The 12694-nt window shown below is 35.9% G+C and overlaps 1 protein-coding gene across 6 annotated transcripts in view; it reads right to left on the reverse strand.

Moving 5' to 3' along the window:
• Nucleotides 1–764: 764 nt before the first annotated feature.
• The window catches only part of TLK1 (tousled like kinase 1), a 219786-nt gene continuing 207856 nt past the window's right edge, over nucleotides 765–12694 (reverse strand). For all 6 annotated transcript variants that reach the window (XM_007494354.3, XM_007494355.3, XM_001375937.5 and 3 more), the window contains 3 exons: nucleotides 6266–6377; nucleotides 5560–5667; nucleotides 765–2563 (listed from right to left, as the gene is read on the reverse strand). In XM_007494354.3, the coding sequence (XP_007494416.1) occupies nucleotides 2390–2563; nucleotides 5560–5667; nucleotides 6266–6377 (394 nt within the window). In that variant the 3' untranslated portion in view covers nucleotides 765–2389. The remainder of the gene's footprint in view (nucleotides 2564–5559; nucleotides 5668–6265; nucleotides 6378–12694) is intronic.

The raw sequence follows: 12694 nt of genomic DNA on the forward strand, positions 1-12694 counted from the left end.
GAACTAAAAACTAAGAAGTGCTTTTCAGAATGAATACTTAAATATAAAATTTTATTTGACAAATAGTACTATTTATCTTCTCATTTTCAGAAAACCACCATTGCTTTCTGAATACTGGATTAGATGACCTCTGAACTACTGACCATTTAAATGAAAGAAATCAAACAAATTTCAGTTTTGCTTTTTTCCCTTCATCATAAGCCTTATTTTATATGAGCATGAATTAAAAGGAATCTACACAATAATCAACCCTACTTATTCTACCACGTGCTAGATTTACATGGCCACTCAGTTTCTCATAATGAATTCAAGCTAAACCATTCACTTATACACAAATCCTTAAATAACTACTAGATGAAAATACTAGCTTATTAAGGTTAGGACATGCATAAGCTAGACAACCTATTAGTCCAGTACTGATGTCCACTTTTTACAGCCACATTACCATTTTTGATAGGATATTTACTTGAATCTGTCTGTGGGGCAGGGGTGGCTCCCAAGTGTGCCTTGATGACTTCTTTACCCAAAGAGATGTTTTATTTCATCTTTACTGCACACAGTGGTAACTTAATGAGTACTTGTCCTCTGAGTGATGCTGTGTCACTTACCTCAATTTAGCCTTGAGTGTACAGATTTTAAACATTCTGACCTTGCTCTGGCATTCTGAAGTGCTCTGCAGCTGGGGTTTTATTTGTAGGCAAAGGAGCCATGTTAATCAGGATCTTAAATCTTGAAGTTTACATTTAAATGCTACTTAGAGAGTCTTTAAATTTCAATTGTCATCGTTTATTACTGTTTTGGCTACATTCTCTACAATTTCAGCAGCATCTTAAAGAGACAGTTTAACGTGTTTATGTACAGTGAAAAACAAAATGGCTTGCAACATTAGAAACAAGAGCCATGGTTTAAATGTACAATATTAAATGAGGACCTGTGGTCATAGAGCCTCCTTTTCCTGCAACATGGACAAAATTTACTTACAGATAAGTATTCAGCATCATGAATGTGACAGCAAAAGGAGCAATGTACAGGACAGAAATACAGCATCCTGAAAAAAATAGCTTCTACCATACAAGGCAGTTAGAAAAATGTTTCACATTTTAACACATCTGTACAAACCACAAGAAACACTTCTTTTTAGGAATACCGTCCCACCTTGCCAAGAGGAACCTTCCTGAAATGTAGAATAACCATTAACAATTTCTAAATCCAGAATCCGTGCCCACGGCATTAGAGCACAAGAAACTGACTTCACAGAGCTGATATGTCCAATGTAGTATAGTTATACTTGCCTTGATTGTTAATGAACTGTCTACTTTTATTATCTATGACATACAGTGAACTTGCACCTTTAAGGAGGTCATTCAATTTTTTTTTGCAAAGGTAAAAGCAACATCATTTAGCAGCAATTAAAGCGCATTTAAGGAGGCTTAAAAAAAATACAATATCCAATTAGAAAAAGCCATATTTTAAACATTTGTACAAGAATAAGCTGCTGAAACTCATGTATAATTGAAAATACAACATCTGTACAACAATTTACAATAGAACTTGAAGGGAATTGATCATTATCCTGCATAGAACTGGTCTGCATTTGGTTACATACTGCCATTTGCTTTTTATCACAAGGTCAGGAAATGAATTATGAAATACTTGTTAAAAATTCTAACATTTTGGAAACACAAAAAATATTACAATTTAGCTAATTCAACAAGATTTCAAAATAAGCATTGGATTTAATCAAAGGCAAAGTATCTAGGAATAGCTCACCATTCAGAATGACATAACCAATGGGGAAAAAAGAAACATGGTTTTGAGGTATAACTCTGCAAAAGCCCAAAGAGGCAAAAAACAAAGTTTAACTCTGTCCAAAAAGTCTATGATATTCCATTATTCCATAATACAAGGTGACTATCATTCACTTCTTACTTTGGTGTCAGCAGAATTCCTGCTGAATGGCTAATGCATGGACACAGGCACTGTAGTTCTTGTGTTAGAATTTGTCTGATATTTCCTCCATGAATTTTAAATAATGAAAAACTACCCTTCATATTAGAACTCTCCAGTATCAGCCAAAAATTTATTTAAGTATTATAAAGGTTATTTACAATGTCTCCCCCCAAAAAACCCCCGAAGACCCATTTCCCCCCTCTTAAACACAGTACTCTTGTCTGTGTGCAACAGGTAGTGATCCTTCAATGTTTAAGGTTACAGTCAGAAGAGTACATTTATTCACAGTCCATGATCCACTCGAATACAAATTACACTAAAGAAGAACTTCAGTTTGAAAAGTTTTCAATCTTGTCTTGTGTAAAAAACACTCAAATGCTCTCAAATAAGTCTGCATTTGAAAACAATTGAAAGACATCATGCCAATCTTGGAGCCATGTCAATAAGAAATTATACTTGAAGAAGGGGGTGTAGGGGCTGTCAGTCCAGCCATATGCAAATTTCCTGAAGAATTTGATCTTCTCATGTGGGGGAGAAGGTAAGGATCATTGGCCAGCTGATGGACATCAAATCGATCCTCTTTACGGTATGCTAAACAACGTCTTATGAAAGCCTAAAAAATAGAATTTTGAAATAAAATGTCATAATTTAAAAATATTTTCCCCTAAATATTAGCTTAATGCCATATTCCTAGAGCAGAATTAATAATGTTTTGAGACAATTATGCAAGTTGATTCTATGGTTTTAGTTATAATCTTTTAAAAAATGACTTTCAAATCCATGTATGCTATCTAAATCCCTTGACTCTAATGCCTTTAGACATTATAAAAGGTTGATCTATGTTATATGTACTACTGTAAAAGAATAACACAGGTCTTATTCATTATTTTGCAAGTAAAATCTGATTATATGAATTCTGAAAATAAATGTTTTCTAGAAGAAAAACAATTATAATTCCTCCTTTTTGAGATATAAATAGCTTATTGTAGGATTCTAAAGCATAAATTTTACTTTTGATAAAATACATGGAATCTAGAAAAATATTTGTAGAAAAATTGTTTAGGCACCTTTTAAAATTCACCTTAGTAAAATGACCATTTAAAAAAACCTAATAGCATAATACTCCTTATTTTCTATTAAAAATTAATTCTTGTTTTCTCATCTGATTCCATATTATTATATAGTTAAGAGTTCCTATGCACCAAAAATGCACCCCCCCTCCCCCTTCATACTTGAAAATAGGCCAAGAACTAATCTTGTTTCTGATGAAAGTTTTTGGGAAAATCAAATGCCATAACTTGTGTTGGCTAAGGTCACTCATTACCAGGTCCAGGTTAGCATAATTATAGGAGAGGAATAGAGTACACTGGTTACCTCTGATATCTTTTCCTTCTATATACTCTCCTTATGATGATATTAGCTCCCATGGATTTAACTCTCATTTCTATAACTCCTCAGCTCTCACCTGAACTCTAGGTCCAGAATTATCAATTGCCTGAGTATCTCAAATACACATCAAATGCAATCCTTACCCATTTCTGTTGAGCACACTTCCATGCTTCCAGTCACTCTGGTTTACAAACTGGGAGTCATCCCTGACCCTTTGCTTTCTTGTCTCCCCTGGCCAATGAATCAGCAATTCTCACAGATTCTATCTCCACAGAACCTGTTGCATCTGATCTCCTCTTTCTACTCACAACCTAGTAACCTCAAATCAAGTCTCCTAATTGCTCTTCGGAATTCTAGTCTCAATTCCACTTCAATTCATTCTCCAGGAAAGCCACCAAACTAATATTCCCCAAGGGCAGGTCTGGCTGTCATTCCTCTGCTCAAAAAGCTTCAGGGTCCTTATTGCCCTTACGATAAAATACAAACTTCTTTCTTGCCCTTAATATCTTTTAAATTGTGGATCCACAATCCTTTCCAGGATTATACATTATTCTCCATCATATAATACTCTACATTCTTGCCAGACTGGCCTATTTGCTGTTCCTTGTCCTTAGCATTCTGCCTCTTGCTCCCATGCCTTTGGGGTTTTGAAAAAACACTTACCTTCCATCTTAGAATCAATACTTTGAAGAACCATAAGGGCTAGGCAACGGGGGGAAGAGGGTGTTAAGTAACTTGCCCAAGGTCACATAACTAGGAAGGGTCTGGGGTCAGATTTGAACCCAAAATCTCCATGGTAAAATACGAACCAAGGACTTCCCATCTCTAGGCCAGGCTCTATCCACTGAGTGACCCAGCTCTCCCTGCTCCTATGCCTTTGTACAAGCTGTACCTCTCTTAGCCCTAGAATGTTCTCCCCCTCCTCTTCACTTTCCAGTCTTAGGATCTTTTGTTCCCACCTCGCTCAAGAGGCCTCTCCTGCTCTCCCCAGATGTCAAGGTTTCCTCAATCTGCATAACTGTTTATAAAGCCTGTGACCCTCTTGTATCCTCCTAGCAGAAAGTGAGCTCCTCAAGGGCAGGGACTATCTTACTTTTATATTCAGCATATAAGCACAGGAGTCTGTTTTGAGGGCAAAAAGAACGGTCACTTTCAACCCAGAAAGTAAGTTACCTAGGAGTTTTCCATACCACTTGGGATAAGGAGTGGCCATAAAATAACTGGAGGGCTTTAAAGTTCACAAATGCTTAAAATATTCATATTTCAATATCCCACAGATAACAAAAAGTATATTATTTCCTATTGGTTTTGAGATGTACTCGATCTACAGCTACAAGTAATGCCAAGCAATGTATGTATATTCTTCAAGGATACAATTAAAAGGCAGCAGGCTACCAATTCCTACATCTTTCTTCACAAAGCTGACCTGTGACTCTCATTATCAAGGCTTATATATGTAGTAGAAAAACAGTAGGTGGCTCAGTGGATAGAACCTACTTTCTAGCTGTGTGACCCTGGGCAAGTCACTTAGCCTCCATTGCCTATTCCTTCACAGTCCTTTTGCCTTAGAATCAATACACAGTACTGACTCTAAGATGGAAGGTATGGATTAAGGAAAAGACTAGTAAAAAATGCATTCATTTATCCCAGGAACTTTAGGGAATCTTTAAAAAAGGGAATATTCCCATGGGGGGGCACAGAAAATGGAATTTTGTTGTGAACAAAAAATAAGTTATGAATAAAAGCCAATGACCAATTGCAAGGGTAACAGGAAGAAGTAGAATGTGAAGTGACCTACTACTGTCTTAATGGCATAAAGTTGAAACAAACAAATATACACAGACATCCTCCACATGCTGCATCTGCTTTGTAGCCATGGAGGCCCTCGTGTTTTAGATTCATGTGCTGGTGAAGCAAATAGGAACCAAACTTGATGCCACTTCCTAATAGGAAGGGGCACATAAACAGACTGCAACTCTTGGAGTTTATTCTGGTATTTCGAAGCAATTAGGGCTGACTCAAGGAAGTAGGAATGGGCTATATTAGAAGAAAAAAGTGTCAGTGTAGGAGCTGGGAACTATCTAAGGACCACATGGAAGTCACATACCTCTAGGACAAGCCACTTGAGGCAACATTAGCTTCCTACCCAATGAAGAGTACTTAACCTGGTACTCAAACACATTCTGCTCAATATAATTTTTTCCCACATTATTCATTTACCTTGGCTTCATTGCTTACAACAGGTTTCACTGGGAACTGGACTTCTGTGGCTTTTAATATTGTGTTTTCTTGAAGGATGTCTTGTTGAGACTGATTGTGACCAAATGGCTAAAAAAGTCAATTAGATATTTTGTAAGTTTATAACCTAAAATGTTCCAACAGTGACATTCCCATATTTAAATATCTAGTATGAATGATACATAGGGAAGTTACAAATTATAATTGTGCTTTATTTGAAAAAATGTTGAGCCTGCCATTTCATATACATAATTCATAGACAGTGTTATAAATGGAGATTCACTGACCAGGCTAAATAATGAATCCCAAAAGAACACCACTACTTTATATTTCTATGGGGATTTAAGGCTTGAAAAGTGCTTTCCCCTAAACTCTCTAAAGTAGTGTTAAATATTAATCCCAAGTTACAAATGAAGAAACTGATCCTCTAGGAAGTTAAGAAACTTGTGTATAGTTAAAGAACCATTAAGGTTCAAGCTCATCTGTAAGATATTTTAAGACAGCACTACTGAACATATATGATCCACAGAAACCACAGCAAGTTTAACAGAATTAGCAAAAATTTAAATTCTACTAAATATACATAAAGGAAACATTAAGGTCACCAATTAGTACTCTTAAAGGTCTTGTAGAATTTATCTCATATAATAGTATATAAGAGGGAGGCTATTACTTTTTAAGTACTTACCTTTCTACCATAAAGACACTGAAAAAAGATGACTCCAACAGACCATACATCAACCTTGTTGGAAATCTTTGGAGGCTCTTTGCCAACTACAAAACATTCTGGAGGTAAATACCTTAAAAAAAAAAAAAGAAATAGATATTATCAATATTCCTTAAAAAACTCTAGACCTTAACAAATGTTCTAGAATAAATTTATTTTCCACATGCAATTTATGATTTAATTTTCCATTGCCATCAGTGAAATTACACATGGAATATATTGTTTGATTAAAAGATAACATATAACAATTTTCTAAATTACTAATATACAATAAGTTAAAACACTAGGATAAATTGTAAAGGTCTAATTGTGATTATAAAATACATTTAGAGGGAATATATGAACAAGAAAATTAGGATAAACAGAATCTCTCTGAGCCTTTCCTTAATTTTTAAAACAAGAGTACTGGACTGGATTATTTGTAAAAAAGGCACTTCTAAGTCTTGATACTATTCAAAAAGTAATAAAAATTTAGGTTTTTCTGAAATACAGAAATGAAATGATAGAAATATTTCAAAACAAGTGTAAAATTGACTAAATTCACATTATATTATTCTATTTTTTTTTTTTACCAATGCTGGGTTTTATAATTTTGACTATTTAATAGGTATATATCCAAAATGATTTTTTTCTATTGTTTTAAATTATTAGCAAAGCCCTACAATTCTTTCTCCTATTTATGCCATTAGTTAACCTTTTTTTAAAGTACTCAACAAGTAGAAGGTATGCCTCTAATCTATTATTTCTAGTAATATTTTCTATATTTGAGAGTGAGTTGTTTACTGAGATTTTTCCCATTCTGACATATTCCTTTAAAAACCAATTTCTCTTCCAGTGATGATAAATGTGTAATACTGCTTTCTTCCATTTTATTTCCAATCACATGGGAAAGAACACTGATTCAGGGAATACAGATATGTGGCTCTGAATTTCAGTTCTGTTTATTAACTCATTGTGTCTGGTCTTGGATTCCTCATTACAGATTAAACATCCTCTAGTTTCCATAGGAAAGAAGGATTTGAAACAAAGAAGAATTAGAAGGGATTCTGAAAGGATTTGTGGGACTTAATGGAGAGAGGATAGGAAAGAAAAAGAAGACAGCTATGAAGGAAAAGAAGAAAGATGGTTCAAAGAGGAAAAAGAGTAAGAGAAACAAGGAGGGATCAGAAAGCTAGAAGGAAAGGAGGATAAGAAGTGCTCAAAGAAGATAAACCATGAGTAGCACAATAAGGTCCAGCTCTGTACAGAATAATTCTTCACATTTTTATCTAGAAGCAGCACATAATTATTGTGCAGACACCTAGTCTTAAAGGAATGTGTTCAAGTCCTGATTCTAACACCGACTGGTTCTGGGCAAGTCACTAAACCTTGGGACAACAGATTGTATAGTGAGTGCATAGTTTATTCATTGGGAGCTATTTATACTTAATGAAATCACATGTCTAGTTTTCTCCATTTACTCCCACTACAAGCCTCCTTGCTACATTGAAAAAAAAAATGGTTTCGATCCCATTTGCTCTTTTCCCCTCCAAATCTATATTTTAGTGATAATTTCTTGTTTTAACATAGTATCACATGTTTTATTAATTTGAGGTGGTGGTGATATTTTAAAATCTAGGATGAGTCTAACATGACTCTCCTAAATCTATGCACCAATTTTAGAAAAACTCAAAAAACCTTACATAGCTACTATTTTTTTTGTGGATAAATTTCATGACCAATTTGTCATGGTCTTTATATCTTACTTATTTCATTTAAGTTTTATAATTTTTTGAATTCTAATGTTCTAAATAATTTAATACTTATAATTGTGACATTTTAAAAGTATATTTTTATGTTGCAATGCCTTTATGAATTTTCGAAGTACACATAATTACATAACATATATAATTTTTTCTTTCTTTTCTAAGGCAATATCCTAATTTCTTTTCTAATGTTCTAAAAAGATCCACACCCAACTTTTAAGAGTTGGATAAATGTTGAACCTCTGATATAATTTCACACTATATTTATAGAGCTCTAGTTGTAAAATAAGAATTAAACTGGGTGAATTTTTAAGATCCTTTTTAGCTCTTTCTCTGATACTACTTGGTAATGGTGAAAAATTATTCTGTTGTAACATTGAATTAAAAATTAGGCATTCCCGTAGGAGGCGAAGTCAAGATGGCTGCTTACAAGCAGCAAAAGTTCAGACCTCTGAAAACCCTTCCTTACAGATCACAAACTGAATGCTCCTAGGGGACTGAAATTCAAACTTAACAGGGCAGAGGCGGGGAACCCTCCTTCTGGACTCAACTCAAAAGGTATGCCCCCCAAAAGCTGGAATCCGAGAACACTCGGATCTAAGGGGAAGGCAGAAGGAAGGTCCCAGGACCACTCCCCCCAACCCCGAGTGCTGAGACCTCAGTGGCAGCAGGAACCCTCTGGGTGGGCAAAGGTGCTGGTTTGGAGGGTCTACCTTGTGAGCAGCAGGGCGCCGGGCTTGGAGTGTCCAGTGCAGGCGGTGGGGAGGCAGCCAGAGAGAGACCAGGGAGATTACAGCCCAGGGAGACTGGGTTATTCCATCTGGCTCCAGTCTCACTGGAGGTTTTTGCCTCGGGGCATATCCAGACCAACCCAGTTGAACCTAATCCCATCAGGACTCCTCAGAGCTCCTGAAGGCCAGGACCCCTTCCCACCTAGAGTGCAGGGCTTCCCGCAACAACAGGAACCTCGGTGCAGGCAAAGGCACTGGGGAGCCTTGCGGACAGCCGAGAAGCAGCTGGAGAGAACTGGAGAGAGCCTGGGCGGCTCCAGCCTTCCAGGAGTCTTAGGCCTCAGAGCACATACAGCCAAACCCAGTTGAACTTAATCCGAACAAAAGCCTCCAGAGGACAGGGAAGCCAACATTCCTCCCCTAGAGACTGTACCAAGAGATCTGACAAAGCTCCAAGAGGGGAGACTGACAGCCCCAAAACCAAAAAAAAAAAGAGAGAGAGAGAGAGAGAGAGGAGCAAGAGCACAGACAAATACAGGGAGCAAAGAAGGGGTAAACTCGAGCAAACATCAGAAAAAGAAGAAATTACAATAGATAGCTTCTGTAAAGGAAATGAGCAAAGAGCTAATGAAACAGAGGGGGAGGGATCAGCAAAGGAAAAATCAGAAATCCCAGCGAATTGGATACAGGCTTTGGAAGAACTCAAAATGCAATTCAAATCACAATTAAGAGAGGCTGAAGACAATTGGGGAAAGAACTTAAAAACTAATATAAATCATCTGGACACAGAAAATAGTGTCTTGAAAGCCAAAATCAACAAGCTGTAAGAGGCAAAGGAGATGAAAGATGAGGTGAAGAACATGAAAGATGAGAAAAAGGAGATGAAAGACGAGGTAAAGAGGATGAAAGATGAGCTCCAAAAAAAATTAGACCAAAAGGAAAAGGATGACCAAAAAGCCAAGGATGAAATCCAGTCTTTAAGAACCAGAATACAACAACTGGAATTAAGTGACCTCACAAGGCAGCAGGACACTATAAAACAAAACCAAAAGAATGAAAAAAATGAGGACAATATGAACAAAACACAGGATTTAGAAAATTGTTCAAGGAGGGACAATTTAAGAATCATTGGTCTACCAGAAGACCATGACAAAAGAAAAAGCCTGGACATCACACTACAGGAAATTATTAAAGAAAACTACCCCAATATCCTAGAACAAGAGGGAAAAGTGGAGATTGAAAGAATCCACAGATCACTTCCTGTACTTAATCCCCAACTGACAACACCCAGGAATGTTATAGCCAAATTCAAGAACTATCAGACAAAAGAAATTACAAGCTGCCAAGAAGAAGTCATTCAGATACCATGGAACCACAGTGAGGATAACGCAGGATCTGGCTGCATCCACACTGAAAAACCGAAAGGCATGGAATGATATTCCGGAAAGCAAGGGAACTAGGTCTACAACCAAGAATCAACTACCCAGCAAAACTGACTATATTCTTACAGGGGAAAGTATGGTCATTCAACAAAATAGAAGAATTCGTAAAGAAAAGATCAGACCTGAACAGAAAATTTGATGTTCAAGCACAGAACTCAAGAGAATCATCAAAAGGTAATTAAAGGTAATTAAAGAGGGAAAAAAGAAAAACAAAACAAAAAACCAAACTTTTTAAAAAGAGACTCAATAAGTTAAAATAATATGGATCCCTATAAGAAAAGAGGTCATTGGTAACTTTTAAAAACTGTTGTTATAACCTAGGCAGTAAAAAGAAGTAAACTTAGAGGGAACAGTGACAAACTGTATAGGATGAAAGGACAAGACATAAATAGGTATATAGATATATGCATGCATTAATAAATACACATGTGTGTGCATATACATATATATAACTAGAGCTTAAAATAGGTTAATATTAAAAGAAATGGGAAAAGAAACAAATGGGGGTAAATTTATATGTCACAAAGAAGCTCATGGTGGGAGGGGGGAGAACATCAATATACTGAAAGGGTAAAAAGGTTGGAGACAGGAAACACTCAACTTTTACGGGCTTTGAAATTGGCTCAAAGAGGGAAAAACAATCCAATCCACTGGGGGCAGAGAATACATTTGTGCCCTATAGGGGAGTAGAAGGGTAAGAAACAGACTGGTGGGGAGGGAAGCAGTACAAGAGAGGGAGGGGGCGGGGGGTTAATTTTAGAAAGACTACAGGGAAAATAAGGGGGGGGTGAATAAGAAGGGAAGGGATAGAAAGGGAAGTAAAATATGGGTGGGAACTCGGGGGACTGATTAAAAACAAACATTGGTGTAGAATGAAATAGTGAAAGAAGAAAAGGCAGGAACAGGAGTAGAAATCAAAATGCTGGGTAATACACAGCTAGTAATCATAACTCTGAATGTGAATGCAATGAAATCACCCATAAAATACAAGGGAATGGATTAGAATCCAAAACCCTACCATATGCTGTCTACAAGAAACACACGAGGAAGGTAGATACGCATAGGATGAAAGTAAGAGGGTGGAGCCAAATCTATTGGGCATGAACTGATAGAGTCGCAATCATGATATCTGAAAAAGCCAAAGTAAAAATAAATCTAGTTAAAAGAGATAGGGAAGGTAATTACATCCTGATAAAAGGCAGTATAGACAATGAGGAAATATCCATACTCAACATGTATGCACCAAATGGCATAGCATCCAACTTTCTAAAGGAGAGACTAGAGGAGCTCAAGGACGAAATAGATAGAAAAACTATACTAGTGGTAGACCTGAACCTTCCTCTGTCCGAACTAGATAAATCAAACCAAAAAATAAATAAGAAAGAGGTAAGCGAAGTGAATGAAATCTTAGAAAAATTAGAGTTAGTAGACATGTGGAGAAAAATAAATAGAGACAAAAAGGAATATACCTTCTTTTCTGTAGCACATGGTACATTCACAAAAATTGACCATATATTAGGGCATAAAAACATTGCAAACAAGTGCAAAAGAGCAGAAATAATAAATGCAACTTTCTCAAATCACAATGCAATGAAAATAATAATTAGTAAGGGAACATGGAGAGGTAAATTAAAAAATTAATTGGAAATTAAACAATACGGTTCTCCAAAACCAGTTAAAGATCAAATCATAGAAATAATAACTTCATTTAAGAAAATGACAATGATGAGACATCCTTTCAAAACCTATGGGATGCAGCCAAAGCAGTACTCAGGGGGAAATTTATATCCTTGAGTTCATATATTAACAAATTAAGAAGGGCAGAGGGCAATTAATTGGGCATGCAAATTAAAAAGTTAGAAAGCGAACAAATTAAAAATCCTCAGATGAAGACAAAATTAGAGATCCTAAAACTCAAAGAAGAAATTAATAAAACTGAAAGTCAAAGAACTATTGATTTAATAAATAAGACTAGAAGCTGGTACTTTGAGAAAACAAATAAAATAGACAAAGTATTAGTCAGTCTAATTAAAAAAAGGAAAGAAATAAACCAAATTGATAATATCCAAAATGAAAAAGGAGACCTCACCTCTAATGAAGAGGAAATTAAGGCAATCATTAAAAACTATTATGCCCAATTATATGGCAATCTAGGTGATATGGATGAATATTTACAAAAACATAAATTACCTAGACTAAAAGAGGAAGAAATAAATTACCTAAACAATCCCATATCAGAAAAAGAAATTGAACAAGCCATCAGAGAACTCCCTAAGGAAAAAAAAAAACCCAGGTCCAGATGGATTCACAAATGAATTCTATCAAACATTCAAAGAACAACTAATCCCAATATTAAACAAATTATTTGACAGAATAAGTCAAGAAGGAGGTCTACCAAATTCATTTTACAACACAAACATGGTACTGATCCCAAAGCCAGGCAGGTCAAAAACAGAAAAAGAAAACTATAGG

The sequence above is a fragment of the Monodelphis domestica genome, chromosome 4 (assembly GCF_027887165.1).
Source record: "Monodelphis domestica isolate mMonDom1 chromosome 4, mMonDom1.pri, whole genome shotgun sequence".
Lineage (NCBI taxonomy): Eukaryota > Metazoa > Chordata > Mammalia > Didelphimorphia > Didelphidae > Monodelphis > Monodelphis domestica.